Below are 19,033 nucleotides of genomic sequence, written 5' to 3'. Positions count from 1 at the left end.
ATATTTGAATTTATATTTTTTTTCTTTTGTTTTTCTATCAATGTAATGAAAATTTTGATATCAATGAAAAAATAATTTTTATCCATGTTCTTCGGTTTGTGTTTGCTTGTGGTGTTTATCTCAGTTGGTTCGGTGTGACTGTTGTGATCGTGCGTTTACTCAATATCATGTCAAGTGTCTGCTAACAGTCCTATCTTTGAGGATTCGGATTGAGAACCTTAAAAAAGACCTCTATCGGGCTCAGCAAGATGCTGTCGAAGCTAAAAAAAAAACTTCGAAAGTTGGAGAAGAATAACGATGAAGCTTCGGCAAAAGTAGAGCGCCTGAGGAAATGCTTGAAGCAGACAGACAGGAAGTATTTTGCTGAAAAGCACAGGTTGATTGAGGAGCACGATAAATTCGCAAAGTCTGTTGGAAATAATAACTAGAAGATTGCGGTGACAACAGTTCTCTACAACGAATAATTGCTTAAGGCTCAGGATGAGATAATAGGGCTAAAGTATGCCATAGCATCGAGCAAAGCCGTTAATGAAATCAAACTAGATTTAGCTGCCCAGATCGGTCAACTTCAAAGCAATCTTCATTCGACTGAGGATCTGATTAGAGAACTCAATCGAGTGGTGGATGCCGAGAGATCAATTGTCGATGTTATTAGGAGCGAACTTATCTCGACTCAGAGGATTATTGCCGATCTCTCAGAGACTTTAAGTAAAGATAGGCCCGCGATGGCCAAACTTCGCATCAAGCTTGCGGCGAGCACAGCGGCTGCCAACCATGCCAAAGCTATGGTCAGATAGTTAGAAGACGGGCTTGTCGGGACTATACGTGATGCAACTCTCAAAGTTGCGGATGTATCGGCCATGGCCTTGGATGTCAGCTTCGAAGAGTGTAGGAGCTTGGTCAGGTGGCTTTTTCCCGAAGTTGACTCCCATCTCCCTACTCACATGGGTTGAGCAACTAGAGAGATGTTGGGTACCGCGGCCGAAAGAGTATCAGATGCCGATGCTCCACCAACTGAAGGCAAACCTTTCGAATAATCGATGTACTTTTTTGTTTTTCTTGTAAACATCTATTTTGTGGCTTCTGTAATAAGTTTATCAGTAAAATAAACTTGAAACTTTCACTTCACCTGTACTTTTATGCTTTGCCAATTTTATGTTTGCATAATTCGAATCTAGTCGCATATAATCCTTGCATTGAGGAATTTCATGGAGATACTTGTAGACCGACTGTAGCCTTCGCTTTGAGAGTCCTTAGAGGTTAACTCTCTGAAGGTTCTTTTAGGTTATGCTTCATATGTTTTCGAAGTCGGCAGGTAGAGGGTCCTTATAGGTTAGTTCTCGTTTGTTATCGAAATTGATGGGTCGAGGGTCCTTGTAGGTTAGCCCTCTGAAGGTTCTTTTGATTAGCCTTCGCATTTTGTATGATTAAGATCTTTATGGATGTTGACTTGCTGAAAAGTGAGTGGCCTTTTGGGGGTCTTTGTAGGTTATCCCCCGCTTCTTAGTCATCGAGGTCTTCAGTTCATGTAGGTTGGAACGACGGAGTTGGATAGGCGAACATTGGGGGTCCTTATAGGTTGGCCCCCACTTTTCGCATGACTAAGATTTTCACGGACGTTGGCTCGTTGAAAAGCGAGCAGCCTTCGGAGGTCCTTATAGGTTATCCCCTGCTCTTTAATCACCGAGGGCTTTGGCTTATTGGTCACAAAATACAATAATATTCCTGAAAAAGAATCATTTCATTAATTGATTGCCAAAAAACATCATTGATAATATATTCGAAGATTCTCTGAGTTTCATGGTCGAGGCAAGGGTGTCCCATCTAGTTGCTTGAGGCGATAAGTCTCTGATTTGATGACTTCGTCCACTTGATAAGGGCCTTCCCACTTTGAAAATAGTTTCCCACGTTCTCTAGATTAGGAGACTTCGGCTTGTCGTAGGACCAGATCACCAGCTTTAAACTTTGTTCCAGGAAATTATAGTATTGTGCTACCTTTTGTTGGGAGACCGCCATATGCCCTCGTGCTTTTTCATGAACTCCTTCGAGCAGATCTAGATTTGTACGAAGTTGCTCTGTATTACTCCAGTCGTCGTAGTCCTCGACTCGATGTAAAGAGAGTCTGATCTCTATGGAAATAATGGCTTCTGTTTCAAAGGAGAGGTTAAAAGGAGTTTCTCCTGTGGGGGTCCTTTGAGTGGTTCAATAGGTCCAGGGCACACTATATAGCTCGTCCACCCATACTTCTTTAGCTCGATCGATCCTGGCTTTCAATCCTTGCAAAAGAGTATGGTTAGTTACCTTAGCTTCGCCATTGGCTTGCGGGTGTTCCACTAAAATGAAGTGTTGGGTGATGCCATAGCTTTGACATAACTCGACAAATTTGGAGCTTGAGAACTGACGTCCGTTGTTGGTGATCAGCATCGGTGGGAGATCGATTGGCAAATAATGGACTTCCAGATGAAGTCTGTTACCCTAACTTCGGTGATTTTAATTAGGGGCTCAGCTTCTACCTACTTGATGAAGTAGTCGATGGCTACAAGCAAAAATTTTTCTGATCCGATGTTGGTGGAAAGGGACCTAGAATATCCATCCCCCACTATGCAAATGGTGGAGCGGCTATCGGGACCAGCAGAACTATTGGTTGGTATTGAATATTGGCGTTCCATTGGCACCGGTCGCAGCGCTTGGTGAAGTTAGCCGCATTATCTTGTATTGTAGGTCGGTAGTACCCCTATCTAAGTATCTTGTAGGCCAGTGACTTGTCACCTAGTTGGTTTCCGCATATCCCCTTGTGCACCTCTTGAAGGGCGTACTTGGCTTTGAAGGAACGAAGGCATTTGAGAAGTGGTAGTGAGAAGGATCTTTTATAAAGCTTATCTTAGTAAAAAATATAGCGGGAAGCTTGGTGCTTGATCTTCTGAGCCTCTTTAAAATTTGTTGGTAGCACTCCGTCTCGTAGAAAGCAGATGAAGGGGTCCATCCAGCAAGGTTTGTTGTCGATTTGCAAGATTAGGATAGGTTCTTCAGTGCTGGGCTTCTTCAGAACCTCTAAGAATGACTTCTGGGGGAGGTCTCTTGGAGCTGATGTTGCCAAGTTGGATAATAGGTCGGTCTTTGAATTCTCGGACGGAGGTACCTGCTAAGTGTCGAAATCAGCGAACATCGAAGTTAGGTCCTTTACCTTTTGGAAGTACTTCATATTCTCCTCTTGGGCCTCAAAGTCTTCCTTCACTTGTCTTGCCACCAGCTGTGAATCAGTGCAGATTCTAAGCTTCCGCATTCCAAGCTCCTTTGCAATTCTAATCTGATAAGGAGAGCTTTGTATTCAGCTTCATTATTAGTGACTGGGAAGTCGAACCTCAAGGCATATTCTGCAACAAACCTTCGGGCCTAAGAAGTCATAGGCCTACTCTCGATCCTGTAAAGTTTTATGATCTGTCCACATGCACTACCCAAGAGCCATCTGGTTCTCATGATAAACTCTGTTCCATTGGTGTATCTTGTTCCTGAGTCGGCTTTGGTGTTTCTGGATCATCCGGGATAGTGCATTCTACGATGAAGTTTGCCAAAATCTGAGCTTTAATAGAGGGTCGAGGTTAAAATTTTATCTCAAACTCCACAAGTTCAATCGCCCATTTCCCCAGTCGTCCAGAAGTGTTGGGCTGATGTAAAACTACCTTGAGTGGTTGATCAATCAGCACCGCAATGGGATGTGCTTGGAAGTAGGGCCGGAGCCTTCGGGCTGCAATGATGAGGGCAAAGATTAGCTTCTCCAGTTTGGTATATCTGGTCTCTGCGTCATGCAAAACTCGGCTGACGTAGTAGGTCGGCCTTTGGATTTTATTTTGCTCACGGACCAACATCGCACTTATGGCAGTTGGTGATATCGCCAAATATAAGTAGAGTTCATCAATTCATGGCTTGCTGAGGAGCACTGCAGAACTAAGATATTTTTTTAACTCCTCAAAGGCTTATTGGCACTCTTCGGTCCATTGGAAGTTCTTTGGTTGTCTCAGGGTTTGAAAGAATAGGAGACAGCATTCAGCCAATCTAGAGACAAACCTATTCAACGTAGCCACTTTGCCTGTGAGGTGTTGAACTTTATATTCTTAGGTGGGGTCATCTTTGATATGGCTCTGATCTTCTCAGGATTGGCTTCTACCCCTCGGTCAGACACCATGAAGCCTGAGAACTTGTCCGATGTAACTCCGCAGGTGCACTTGGCTGGGTTCAGCTTCATCTGCTACTTCTTCAGCATGGGGAAGGTCTCTTCGAGATCATCTATGTGGGTTCGGGAGGTCCTACTCTTGACGAGCATATCATCCACGTAGACCTCCATATTCCATTCGATCTGATCCTTGAAGATCTTGTTCATGAGATGCTGGTAAGTTGCACCTGCATTCTTTAGGTCGAAGGGCATAATCCTATAACAGAAGAGACCTCGTTTAGTGATAAAAGCTATTTTCTCCTCGTCTTAGGATGCCATTCGGATTTGATTATATCCCAAAAAGACATCCATGAAGGTGAGGAGTTCATGCCCTGAAGTGACGTTCACTAGCTGGTTGATGGAAAGTAGGGGGTAGCTGTCTTTCGAACATGCTTTCTTGAGATCAATGAAGTCGATGCAGATCTGTCACTTGCCATTCGCCTTCTTCATCAGGTCCACATTTGCAATCTAGCTTGGGTAGGTTGCCCCTCGGATGAAGCCAGCATCGAGTAACTTGTCCACCTCTTTAGCTATTACTTTCTGTTGTTTGGGCACGAAGCTTCTTTTCTTTTATTTGATGGGCCGGTGGTTCGGGTTGATGCTTAGCCGATGCATCATTCAGATCGATGTCTGGCATATCAGCTGGGGTTCAGGCGAACACATCCGTATTTTTCTGCAACAAAAAAGACGAGATGTTTTTTGATTAACTGATTGAGTTTGGATCCAATCTGAACAGTGTGCTCTTTGTTGCTATCATTTAGTGGGATTGTCTCTAGATCCTCCACAGGCCTTCCACGTTCTTTAGATAGCTCATCTCGAGTGTGTAGTCCATCCACTGGGTAAGCTTCAGAGGTCCTGCACCACGAAGTGCGATAGTATAGCACTGTCGCACTAGAACTTGATCTTTGCAAACTTTGCCAACTCCGAACTCAATTGGAAACTTTATCTTAGATGGTAGGTGGACACTACCGCTCGAAGGGCATCGAGTCCTGGGCGTCCAAGGATGGCATTGTAGGCTAATGGTGCCTGAACCACTAAGAAATCAACTTGGGCTTGGACCATCGGGGGGATCGTCCGGCTACTACAGAGAGGGTTATGACTCCTTCGATAGGTACCACATCTTTAGTAAATCCCACAAGAGGGGGGTCCAGTTGTCCTAAGCGTTGAGGGGGTGTACCTATTTGGGAAAAAGCATCATAAAATGATACATCTACCGAATTTTCATTATCAATCAGAATGCGGCATATATCATAGTTTGCGATATTTAAAGATACAACCACTGCATCATTATGCGGGAACTGAACTCCTTAAGCATCTTCTTTAGTGAAGGCAATGGACTCTTCAGTTCTCTGTTTCTTGGCAAGTTCGGCTGATTCCTCTGTTCTGCTTCGGTGCTCTCCAGTTATTGTATTTATTACTCTGGTGAGAGGTCGCTTTCCAGAGGGCTCCCTTTGCCGCTGTTCTGGTGGGCGAGATAACCTCCGTTGTTCCTCTGGCTGTTGCTACCGATGCATGATGAGCCGATCCAGAGGCCACGCCAAATAAGCTCCTTAATTTCATCCAGAAACTGAATACAGTCTTTGGTGTCATGATCATGGTCGCGGTGGTAGAGGTAGTACTTGTTTGGATTCTAGCTTTCTGGATGGGATCGCAACCTTCCTGTCCGAGGGATTCGATCCCTGTTCTCCATCAATACTTAGGCTCGGGCAGCATTCAGCGGCATGTAATTTGTGAATCTCCTAGGTGGAGACGTGCATTGCTCTCCTCTGAAGTTCTTTTGTTAGGGGTTTTGTGGGGGAGTTCGGGACCTCCGATATTTGGTTGGAGAGCAAGAGGGCTGCTGATCCCTTGATGGATACTTCGTCTCTTCTTTCTTCTATCTAGTAGCTGCATCTGTCGGAGGCTTATTTTCAAATGCTTCGTCAGTCCATGCGTACTTCTCCGTCTGAGCCAATATATCGGCGAAGTTGCGGGGGTAGGTCTTCTCCAAAGAGTACCGAAGACCGTTCCTCAGAAGCTCATCTTTCAAGGCTGTTATAGCAACTAATTGATCAAGATCACGAACCTCCAGTACAGCCGCATTGAAGCGACTGAGATAGGATTGGATTGACTCCCCTTCCTTCTGCTTGATGTTGATCAGGGAGTCAGATCCTTTTCATTGCCTCCTGCTGCTGAAGAAGTGACCTACGAACAAGTGACTCATTTGATCGAATGAGCGGATTGTCCACGGTTTCAGACTTGAATACCAGTGTCGAGCTGTTCCCTTTAAAGTAGATGAAAAAGCTCAGTAGAAGATAGCATCGATAGCTCTATAAAGGAGAATCAGAGTCCTAAAGCTCTCTAAATGATCCATGGGATTAGTAATCTCGTGGTAGCTCTCCAGTTGCTGTATCTTGAAGTTGCTGGGGAGTGGCTCCTGCATGATCCAGGTGCTGAAGAGGGGATCGATGTGATACCCATCATCCCATATAGGGGCCTGGTTGTGGAGTGCTTCGATTCGCTCGTTCATCTCTCAGAGTTTGCGGTTGATATTCGCATCCCAGGCGGTGCTGTTCTCTGAGCATTGTGGGGGAGACTATCGGTTGGGAGTTGAGTTCTACCTGGAACAGGGACTCAAAGACCACCGTCTTCTCCATTCTGGACTTCGAGGTCGGCTATGGTGAATTTATCTGCCCCACTTAGAACTCTATGAGGGGATTGGCAGTCGATTCTACAGTAGTGGCGCAGGTTTCTATACAGGATGGGTGATTGTGGCTCCACCATTGGTGTAGCATTAATTGGCTGCACTATTGCTGTCATCGATGCAACATTGATTTGCTACATCAGCACTGTCATCGTTGGTGCAGTATAGAGTTGTTGCATTGTCTGGACGGTAGTAGTCAAGGTTTGCACTTGTTGAAATAGCAGATGGAACTGCTCCATGCTAACGGCCACCATTGGTGGCAAAGGTGGAGGAACCTCCTGAGGTTGTGTCTGGTCTTGGGGATTGGCCGTGTTCTCCGCCGCTCGAGAGGTGGTGTTAGATTGTTGGAAAGATGTTCTGTGCGGGGCCATTGTCTCGATCTCTTGCTCAAAATCGGGTCAGGCTCTTCTTCTAGTGCCAATCTATTGCCACTGAAATTCGAAACTTGATCGGAGTAGCTGGAGCGGTGGCGCACCTTTCTAGGGATGTGACCTGCAAAACAAGTCCTGGTTGGAGTTGGCTCTGATGGGGATCCTCCGACGCTCAAGTCAGATCTCAAAGAAACAGAAGAGGAGTGCTAAGAGAGATTGTGCATAGGTTCTTTGGGGGTCCCCTGAAGATTATTTTGTAGATGAGGGCTGAAAGGCCGTTTTGGATAGATTGCCTGATTGATTTGGACGTGATATGACGAGATTTTCTATCGAAATCTTCGAGATCGTATGGTTACACTTGCCTTTTCTATTTCGGAGCCGGTTGTAATGTCGTAGGCGCTTTTGAATTTGAAATGAGAGTGCATGTAATTGGGTTGGCTTCGATCGAGAAGGATTCGGCATAGTCTGATGGAGATGGATGCCCAAGGAAGGAAATGGCTGGGAATAGTCGTGCTCATGGGAATAAGTATCGGTGGTGTTCGAAGCTTACCTGCCATCGAAGTCAGAGATCAGCTTGTCTAGATGTCAGCTGTCGCGGAGACTGGGACCGGTTGGTGGAGTCTAGGTTTGAGACCGAAGTCGGAATCAGCCGGACTTTGATGTTTTGTTTAGAAAGATCGCTAGGAATCAAGGATCGTCAGGGTCCGAAATTAGGATGGGGGGGTCAGAGTTACATGCTAAATGATCTCCTTCAGACAGCCCTCTCATGGTTCGGAAGAGACATGTCTATCTTCAGGATTGGGTACCTTCGTTTTCAACCGTGCTGTGACATCGGCCCTATAAGCTTCATCATATGCCTGACTCAGGTCTTCTATCTGAATAACAGATTACCCTCTAACAACTAGGAAGAGAGATCATCAAATTTATGGGCTGATGAAGACATATTTCTTACCTTAACTCTTTTGTACCATGCACAGTTGTTATACCATCTAAAGAACAATGCTTCCCATATATTCGATAATAAACAATCAAAATCTAATATACTCTATACAAAATCATTTTTATTTTTTTATTTTGATAATTAATTTAATCTAGGACTAATGTTGATGTATAAAAAATAAAATATAGGCAATAAATAAAAGTAAAAAATTAGTGTATGACAGGTGATATCCACCCCACAATGAATCCTAATTTTATGCCTAATGGAAAAATTTGGCATGAACTCCCTCGTTTCTTCATTTTCTTAGCATTTTGTGGTCAAAAAACAAAAGGGGGATGGAAATGTATTCTCACCCAGTCCAGCAAGTGTTCAACATCTTGGAGCATGGGTTGATGGGTGGAAATGCAACACCACCATCCTCCTTCCCTTTTCCTCTCTCTCTCTCTCTCTCTCAGAGAGAGAGAGAGAGAGAGAGAGAGAGAGCCTTTTCAAGTAGCTGTCTCAAGACATAAAAGGGGAGAGCTAGCTAAACCCACCAGCCCCCCACCTATCTTTTTTAAAAAATTGTCATTCCATTTCGGACAGCCTTGGTATCAGCAGAATTGGGCTAGGTACCAGCTGGTATGAACCTATCTTGACTAGGACCCATTGTTTGTGCATCACACCGGCTGAACTGGGCTTGGTGTTGATTCGTACCTGCCAATTTTGATTGGGATGGTTGATACATCCTGATTTCTTAGAGTTTTGGTGACTCAGATGCTGTCTCGATCCCCTTTTCTCATTAGAATGATGTAGTACTGACGATGCAGTTCTATTTTTACCATGGTTTGCTGTACTGCCTGGTCCCATACCATACTGGTCTGTACCGATATGCTATCTCATATCGTATCGACACTCAGTACATTGTTTTGTACTCGATACATTGTTTTATACTATAACGAACCATGTACTAACATTATAATATGATGGTACTGGTACGAGGTCGGTATCGAGACGGCAAACCTTGACACTGTTTGAAAATATGATCTTAAGCTTTAGATCATCCATCTCCTAGGTACCTAGATTCTAATCACTTCCATCATCAATGATCAAGTATAGGGCTTTCTCCCAGCAATATAGCAAGCTCAAAAGTTTTTTATGAAGCCAGTCTTTTTTGTCATTAGCTAGCGATGCAATCATATGTCTTCAAAATAATAAATATTTTACTATATTACTTTCAATTTCATTCTTCAATATCTTCAACTTCATATATGTCATCATTTTGATTTCCAAGATCTGATTTCACAAATTTTTCAATTGCTCTCCTTCGTCCTTGATAAGATTAACCTGATCATTTAGTTTAGCTTGGAAAATGCTGCTTAAAGATCCATGGCCAATTTCAGAACACTATTAACATTTGATCACCCCTTGAATTAAATCATCACTTTGTGCTTGTTCATGCCTTATATTTGAAATGTTTGCTTGCTGTCAAGGACATGAATGGTTGCTTGGCTTCCTTGAGTAGAACTAGCTGTCTAACTACTTTATGCACTGATGCTAAATTCATTTCTAGGCTTTTTGGGGGAACCATGAGAGAGATATGCAACACACATTATATAAGGCTGCTGCGATCTAACCTGATCTTGTATAGCCAAGTGTGGCCCATTCACACATTAGCTAACCATTTGAGATTAAGTTTCAGCCAATTGTCTAATCAATGTTAATTGATCGAACTCTTGTATGTACCTTTCTTTTGCTTGCTTATGCCAGTCCAGTTAGGTCTTGCAATCTGTTTGTGGTCCCAATCCAACCACTAGCACTCAATAATTTTACTGTATTCATAGTTTAAGCTGAACGTGGACAAGTTTTGTTGATTTAGTTCATGACCAGCATGTATTAGACTTGTCAAAATAAACTTGAGACATCTTAAATGCCCTTGATGTGAAATCTCATGAAAGTCATGATCACTCTTAAAGATGAAATTAAACGAGTCTTTAAAATAGTATTCATGAATATGTCAAATGCATGCCATCCCAATAACCAATTTGTATCAGATTCAGTACTTCAATATGGTTAAATATGTATCAAATACTTAAAATTTATCCTACTTCTTAGGTTTAAAAGGGATTCCGTACTCCCTATATGTTTGGAATACTCCCCAAATACATCTAAGAATGAGTAGAGGGCTTTCTTTTTCTTTTCATTTTGTAAAAAAAATGAATTTTTACCTTTTAATGGAAACGTGGATAATTAAAGTTAAAGCATGTGATGCTGCTGTTATTGAAGTCTAGAAAATGGTCTATGGATTTGAATCAAGGTACAGTGCAGTAGGCCCTTGTGCCATTCCGTGTTGGGCCCGAACTGACGTAGCAGAGAGAGTGGGGTAGAAGAGAACCAAAGATAGGAAAAGAGAGAGAGGGAGGAATGAAGAGAAGGGAGAGGGCGGGGAGACTGGTGGTGGTTGCCAGAGGGCTGCAGGATGGCTGGAGCAGCAAGCAAGAGGAAGACCTGAGAGAAGAGAGAGAGAGAGAGAGAGAGAGAGGTGAGGGAGAGGGAGGGAAGGAGAAGGAGAGGGCATGGATGCCAACGATGACCGCTGGAGAGCTGCGGAGGCCCTCGAATGGCAGGATCTTCCTCCCCGCCATCCGTAGATCGAAACAGGGTTGCCAACTCACTGTGAGTTGGCAAAAAAATTTTAAATCATGATTGAAACATAGGCAAGTTGTCTCTATTTCAATCCAATGGAGGATAGAAAGGAAGATCCGGCCATCCAGGGGCTTTTGTGGTCCTCCATTGGCCACCGTCGGCATCTCCATCCTCTCCCTCTCCTTCTTCCTCCCCCTCTCTTTTCCTCTCTCCTAAGGAAGGTGGAGCTCCAGAGGCCTCGACGGCCCTCTGACACCCTCAGTGGGTCTCTAATAGCCTCTGATGGCCTGCCCAGCCTTTTCCTCTTATTCTCTCCCCCCCCTCTCTCTTCCTCTCTTTCTTTCTCCCTTCCTCTGTCCTCATTGGTGTTTTGTTTCGAATGCTGAAACCATCTCTATCGGCTGCTGGTATAGTTCGGTACACCTTGAAATGGGCAGTTCCATTTGGTTCAGTGAAACCTAATTTGAAGTAAAATTGAAAGAGAAGCAACTGGCCAATAGGATGATCAATGGTCAGGTTTAAGGCTAAAGAATGACCAAAGCAACTAAATTTGAGCAAGTCAGTGTATTGATAGAGCATGAATAATGAAGCTAATGCTGTTCCAATTTCATTTCTGTGGTACCATGTATGGGAAAAAATTGATCGTCATATCTGTAATAGTTGATGACCACCTAGTATATGCTAAACTAGATATTATGATGATATGGTTAAATTGGTCTAGTTTCAGGTATAATACTTTAAATTGGTTAAATGACCATGACCTTAACCATTATGCCTTGTCTTGATTATATAAGGTCAGCCTTCTGAAACTCCATACACCAGTACTTGTTAGATGCTAACTCTATTGTTACTTTAAGCTAGTGCAGACCCTTTTTCACAACTTCTTCCATGTCATGTAAGTTCTTGCTGTATTCCTAAACATATTGAAGCACCTTTCCACAGGGGAGCCTTAGATTTCTGTTGCACAAGTCCATACCTTAGTTACCATGATTTTTATATCCCTTTTGAAATACTCTTTCCTTACTATGCTCTTCCTACTTTTACCACACGTTCATCTTAATGTACTAACTTTTCTACCTTTATCCTGCTTTCTTGGACCCTCGTTACCATGTGATGTTCCAACCCATAAAACATTCTGAGCCTTATTCTTGTTTTCCAAATCATCAAGATCTGCGTTGGTCTTGTAACATCACAGGAACATCTCTTTACTTTATATGTATGACTAGTTCATTGCTAATGTCTTCATCTATCTCATAACTCTTTTATTTGGTTAATTATCCCAAGTGGATGATGTGGTGGTTTGCCTCACCGACATCTTATAAAAAGATGTCTTCCATATTGTGATTGGTATGTCATTGAACATTGATATTAAGAGCACATCTTCAGGCTTATGTAGTCACATCCACTATATCAATGACACAATCATTACGGTTTTTCATGACAACTCCATATCCATATTTTGAAACTAATATATCAGCTATGTTTGCTGTAGTACCTCTTATGCTTTGAGATTGACTTATTTCTGTACCAGTACTTGCTGTTTCAACAAAGTTGCTGATTTTCATTGTTTGAACTGTTTTGCACTAGCATGCAATACATTTATGATATGGAAAATATTGTGAGGCATTTCCCAGAAAATGATGAGTTTCTTTTGGACCCTGCTTAATATCATTAACTCATTCCTGGCCTTTCTAGATGTGATGCCTCCTTGTACATGTTGTGCAAAATCTTGTTTACACTAGTTTTGCAGCACACATGCTGTCTGTCTCAAGCACCTAACAATACTTTTATGCTACCATCACTTATCTAATGATTACCAGGTTAAAGATGCATTGATGTTCTACTAAATTATGGAAAAGAAAGAAGGTTAGTAATTTCTGGCGCTCCACAGCAACTATGATGATAGGTTTATGATATATATCTAGCTTCAAAGTTACTTTAGGGCTTTGACAATGAAATGTTATCCCTTACAGTATTTTTCTTGTGATAAGTGGAATTATCTTACTTACATTCCAGGATAGAACTAGGATTTTCAGTTCTTTTTATTTCTTTGGGGTAGGGTGGGGGGATGTGGATATATAGAAAAAGCTAATAATGTATATATCATCAAATTATTGAAAAGAAAATTAAAATGTTTTGAAGTTAAATTTGAATGATTTCAATGAACTAAGCTAACTGACAATCACTATAAACATCTTATTTGGATAATCAATTCAAAGTCATATTGGATTAGTAAAATAAGATATCTAACTATATGACAATTTACACACAATAAATGGTTTGGAATGTCTTTGCATTGTGCTAAGAGGATTAAAATGCCTAGAGGAGTTACTTTTGATTTTGAGTTATTGCAAAAGAAAAAAAGGTTGGAAAGAGAGCAATAGTTTTAAGGCTTGGATTGTGCCTTAGCCAACTTCATGTTCCAGAGATTTTTCTTCTTTGTAGAGAAAGTGGGAGGAGGTTTGTCTTGGATTTTTTTCTTTTCTTTTCTGAATTTTGGAGAAAGAACCATGAGTCCATGGGAGAATCCTAGGAGGCAGGTTATCTTTTACTTCCTGTTGTATCATGTCATCAGTATATGATGGATGACTTTGATTCGGTTGGACAGATACTTCACTAGTTTTGATGAAAACACTCCTAATTTAACTCTTATACTATTCACGTTTATTTTTAAGTTGATATTTGAGGATTGAGAATTAATTAGATGACTATTTGTTAAACAGTGGGTGGCACCGTAGGAAGAAGGCATTGTGAGAGGGAGAAAGTGATCTTGGTCAGATGTCTGGGTGATGTGTTGGGATTTGAATAGGGATTAGGATTGATTGGAGAGAACAAATGTCTTTCTTTATGTGGAGTAGCTAAGCTTCCAGATTTTGGAGAAGAAAAGGAAACAGAAAATTTAATTCTTTAGGAAAATGGATTGCTCTTATTTGTAGCAAAATGTTAGAGGGGGGCATATATGGCTGCCATCTTATTTTGAAGGAGGGCCACCTACCAAGAAAGAAATTCATGAACTTTGGGAGAGCCAGGGACCCTGCTGCCCCCTCCCCACTTGGTTCAGCCTTTGCTAACATTGTGTTGTGCGAACCTTACTGATCTTGATTTTTGGATAAATGGCTACCAATGGAGTGGTTTTATTTACTGATAAATTAAATATTAGATCATTATAAGCATATTGTTCCGTTCTATTGCTTCCCTTGCTTGTTAACTTCTGATTGTCCATGTAATAGCCAGTCTAATTTGGTCATATCCATCAACCACTGTTATTGGAGTCTTTTTAATTTTATATTGGCTGACTGATGCTAATTGATGTTTTTGTAGTATGTGGTGGAAATCACATTGTAGTCTTGATTAGTAAAAAATGAAATACAAAAGAAAAACACTTATACTGAGCAAGACATAGGTTGGCAGACCATATGAAGATGCCATTGGCTTGTGAAGAAATTGCATTCCATGATTTAACTTGCTGCATGATATTTACTCCCATTTCAGGAAGAAAGTCAATGCTTTTAACTGTCTGTGTATGCTATATTTTGTCATATTATCTTAATATTTCTGCTAACTGCTTGTAATGTTGATACCTATCTATAAAAATTTTTGCCATCGAATTATTTCTTATGTGTAACATTTTGACTTGCTAAGGTTTCTTCATCTAATCTGGTTAAGCATTTAAGGGCTGCTGATTTTTACCACCAAGGTCACTCTCTGGTCCAGATGCGAATGGATTTTGAGGATCAAGCCTGCATCACAAAACAAGAAAAGGGATATGCCAGTGATTTGCAGAGAGATGTAAATGTTTCTGAAGATAATATGGTGGAAGCAAAGTGCAGCTCTGTTCAGACATGCTATCATCCTCCAATAAGTAATCAAGCACATCATCCTGAAGATTTGTCAAATGGAAAGGATACACAGTCCGAGCAGATTTTCGAAGAAGACCAGTCATTTTCTAGCTCGGGTGTAGGAAGACCATCAGAAGATGGATATAACTGGAGAAAATATGGGCAGAAACATGTCAAAGGTAGTGAGTATCCTCGGAGCTACTACAAATGCACTCATCAAAGTTGTCAAGTCAAGAAAAAGGTAGAGCGTTCACTTGATGGCCAAATTACAGAAATTATTTACAAGGGTACTCATAATCATCCAAAGCCACAACCAACTCGCAGATCTGCATTTGGGTCATCATTTTTAATGAATGAGATTTCAGATTCTGCTGCTGGCTTTGGGTCAATTACAAACGTTGAAGGGGGATCAATTTGGAGAAATTCTCAAAAAGGATCTAAAGATAAAAATTGTGTAGATTTGAGGGCTGATGGTTTAGAGTTGACATCATCAACATCTGTTGTTACTGAGCTTTCAGATCCTCTGTCCACTGCACAAGAAAAATGCTCAAATATCCTGACAGATATTCCAGAGCTTTCATCAACTTTAGCTAGTCAAGGTGTTGATGAAGATGGTGCTACCCAGGGGAGCATGCCATTTGAGGATGATGATGAAGATGATGAGACTGAGTCGAAGAGAAGGTCTGTTTTTTATATGGCAATTCTTGTCAACGTCATTGAGATTTTTTTTCTTGTTATGAATATTTGAGAAGATCTAAATTTGAATAACAATTCCTTTTTTTTTAATTAGGAAAAAAGAAAGCTGTGTGATTGATAGTAATCCAGCTTCTCGTGCTGTACGTGAACCAAGAGTGGTTGTTCAGACAGTCAGTGAGGTGGACATCCTAGATGATGGATACCGCTGGCGAAAGTATGGGCAGAAGGTAGTTAAAGGAAATCCAAATCCGAGGTAAATGTATCTAACCATTTTAAACTCTTTTAGTTGCAGTGTCATTTTGCTCAAAGTAAAAAGGATTGGTATCAATAATTGATCTGATACTGATTTCATATTACCTTCAGAAAGTACTTCCTTTACCAAGTCTAAGGAAAGATGAAAGTTCATGGTTTAAATTTTTGCCTGGAAACTCCAAAACCAAAAGTGAATTTTCAGATTCTCCTTGCAACTGATCCAAAACTAGGGCTGATTGTAGATGTTTGCCCAATGCTAATTAATTGGACCAAAGTTATTGCATATAGGAGCTATCTTTGCCAATTTTCCTTTCCTCATTTCTTTCAATCCCCAAAGCATTTCCACTAGATAGAACTTAGATTTGCAGGTCTTGAGAAGATTTTGGAACATTGCACCATTATGTTCCAAGAGCTTCAGAGGAAAATATAGGTTTTGCCAGAGGTTTTGCTGTTCTAAAGCTCAAATTAAATAGCTTTTAAATATATCTTTATAATTATTCTTTCCTTTTTTTTTTTGTTAATTATCATTATTGTCTTCAAAAAACAACTTTTCTTCCTTGTGACACTTGCAAAGTGATACATCTTAAGATCAAGAACAAGATAAAGTTGGTTTTTTACAGTTCCATCCTATAGACATTTTGCTTAGTTTTTTTGGCTTAATTAACTTTTTTTAATTATCACTGATTCATTCTCATAATTTTAGTTGATATTTCTGTTTTATAATTGTCAAATGAAGCTAAATTGAAACCAACCAAACTGTTGAAATGGATAAATTGAAACTCATTTTGAAATTACCCACATGAAACAGAAGCTGAAACCAAGTTTTCTAACCTTGGATGGGTGGAACTGTCCCCAGGAATAAGCAGACGAACTTCTGACACATTGAAAGTATAGTCAATCTTTTTGCTTGTTGGCGCTTATTGACAATTTGATTAGTAGATAGGTCACTTGTATCACCCAATTTTTCATTTTTTCTGTAACATTTCATTTTCTTTGGGATGTATGTTGGATCTAGCGTACTTATTTATCGCATTTTCTTGATATATCCTCCAACTGCAATCTTTGAGAAACCCTCTTAAGCTTTTATAAGCTTCCTGTCTGGTCTTAACGTCTAAAGGTTATATGACATGCTGTAATAAGACTTACAAAAGTTGTTTTCTAACATTGCCCAGCAGTTGAGGTAGTACATTTGGATGGATCACATAGAAAAGGGCATTAGGTTCCAGGAAATTCATTTCACATTGTTATGCCTCTTTTCTTATCTTGACCATTTAATATTAGTTAGTTTTCTTTCATAATTAAGTGTACTCATTATTTAATTATTTCATTGATGCTGCAGGAGCTACTACAAGTGCACACATCCAGGATGTTCTGTAAGGAAGCATGTGGAAAGAGCCTCTCATGATTTGAAGTCAGTGATTACAACTTATGAAGGAAAACACAATCATGAAGTGCCTGTGGCAAGGAACAACAATCACATGATTTCGGGTAGTAGCATGCAGCCTGCCTCTAATGCTCAAACTTCCATGACATTACCAGGATCTACCACTGCCTCCAGACCTCAAACACAAGTTCAAAATCTGGCTCCTCATTTTGACAAAAAATTTGAATTTGGCTGTGGAAACTTCACAGCCGGTTACGCTGGGTGCTTTACTGGTAATTCTAAAGTTGGGGCCTCTCCCTGTTATGAAATGCAGATGCCTCATTTGGAGTCTGTGTCTTTCAGCACGTTTGGATTGAACAATAGCTATTCAGGAGCTCATCAAGCAATTCCTATTTCAAACATTATCCAAGACTTTTCCATTTCATTCCCGACAAGCCATGTCAGGCATTCAAACCTCACGTTGGCCGGTTATGATGTTAACAATCATGGAAGACCTTCGAGCATTGAACTCCACCCCCTGATCATGCAGCAGTCCAGGGAGAGTGATATGAAGCAATTTAGGCAACCTAAGCCAGAGCAGGACAATTGAGCTTATGATTCTGTAATTAACAGTTTCTCTGATGCTCAACCTTGGGAAAACACCCATCCTAATGGGCTTTAATTTGCTACTCTTTGGCCATGATTCTTTAAGCATGGACTCGAGGGCTTGTTTTTTTATCGGAAATGCTATTTTACATGTTCTCTTTTTTTTTTTTCCTTTAAAAACAGAAAACTGTGATGAGAAAAGCTTCCTGTTATCACATGTATTAATACAATCTGTAAGCTTTACCAGTATATTGTTCGATTTTAAAAGGAGCTCCCATTTAGAATTTTTATGTGGTTGCAGCCGTTTATCCAGTATTGCCATCATGATCATCAACAACAAACGTTATGCAGCCTTTGTCACCCCTATTATTTTAACGTAAGCAGGGATAATTCATCCTTTATTTGATGTTATTTTACTTCTGTTCATTATTAACTAAAACTTTTATTCCCATTCCTTGATCTCAAGGGTTGTTAATATTTATTCCCTGATCCGTATACATTTAAAAAACTGTTGTTGCTTTAGTCAAAGATTAGCCCACACCTTTAGAACCCTTTGTTTTGAGCTGTCTTTACCACAAGGATTTTAACTCAAGAAGTTGGTGCTGACGGTTTCCTATGGATTCTTTGAATCTGGCTCTCTACCTATTTTCTGAAGGTTCAACTTTTGGCAAAAATTTCTGAAGCCTCCCTTCTCAGCCTTCATTTCACCCATATATTGGCGCTGATTCTTTCCTTGGCTAAATGTTTTAAGAAATGGTTTGGCTTGTCGTCTTGACTCCCTCTGTCCATTCTTTCGAGCCCCAAGGCCTCCTCTTCTTTTCCCTCGACTAGATATATCTCTAAGCGAGGCTGAAGCAGTGGGTGATTTTTTTTTTTTTGGTAGGAGAAGCGGTGGGTGATTGGTGGAAGTATTTTTCACGTTCCCAGGGACCTCCTTGTCGGCCCCACCACCCAGAATTCAGACAACAAATAAGTGCCGAGTTGCGCAAAACCAACATTTTCCCTACTAATTCAGTTTTGTCCAACCAACACATTGTATGCCTCTCTACTGTTTTAATGAGCATTATTGTGGTCGTGTTTAATTACCAGCTCTGAGGTGGTAGACCTCTTTGATTATTTCAATCATCAATCATGCTAAATTTGCACCTTAGTTCTCTTCACACCTAAGAGATCCATGGTCGAAGACTTCATGCATTGGTGGGACAAGTATGTATCACGAGTTCGGGCCAAGTTAGCAACTTATATTCTTGCTTGGATAGACGAAAATGGGTTGAAAGGTAAACCTTCCTCCTCTCCCGGAATCCTGCAAAAGATGTTGTTTCCTTGTAGTCTATGGATGGTGGTACAGCTTCGGTCTTTCTTGAGGATAAAGGTATGCTTTGAGACCTTCTAGACAATTAAGAAGTACGGAAGATTTTATAAGATTAAGTTTGCAGGATTTCTGTGGT

At 40.9% G+C, this 19,033-nt stretch overlaps 1 protein-coding gene across 5 annotated transcripts in view; it reads left to right on the top strand.

Moving 5' to 3' along the window:
* LOC105061299 (WRKY transcription factor SUSIBA2) overlaps positions 1–17,869 on the top strand; it is a 64,539-nt gene extending 46,670 nt beyond the window's left edge. For 2 of the 5 annotated variants that reach the window (XM_073261879.1, XM_019846040.3), the window contains 3 exons: positions 14,472–15,349; positions 15,459–15,617; positions 16,956–17,869. In XM_073261879.1, the coding sequence (XP_073117980.1) occupies positions 14,472–15,349; positions 15,459–15,617; positions 16,956–17,589 (1,671 nt within the window). In that variant the 3' untranslated portion in view covers positions 17,590–17,869. The remainder of the gene's footprint in view (positions 1–14,471; positions 15,350–15,458; positions 15,618–16,955) is intronic. The other 3 variants (XM_029260761.2, XM_029260759.2, XM_010945304.4) reach the window with 3 other exon arrangements.
* The last annotated feature ends 1,164 nt before the right edge of the window (positions 17,870–19,033 follow it).

This window comes from Elaeis guineensis, chromosome 1 (assembly GCF_000442705.2).
Source record: "Elaeis guineensis isolate ETL-2024a chromosome 1, EG11, whole genome shotgun sequence".
Lineage (NCBI taxonomy): Eukaryota > Viridiplantae > Streptophyta > Magnoliopsida > Arecales > Arecaceae > Elaeis > Elaeis guineensis.
The sequence above is the reverse complement of the archived record's forward strand: the minus strand, read 5'-3'. Positions and strand labels throughout refer to the sequence as shown.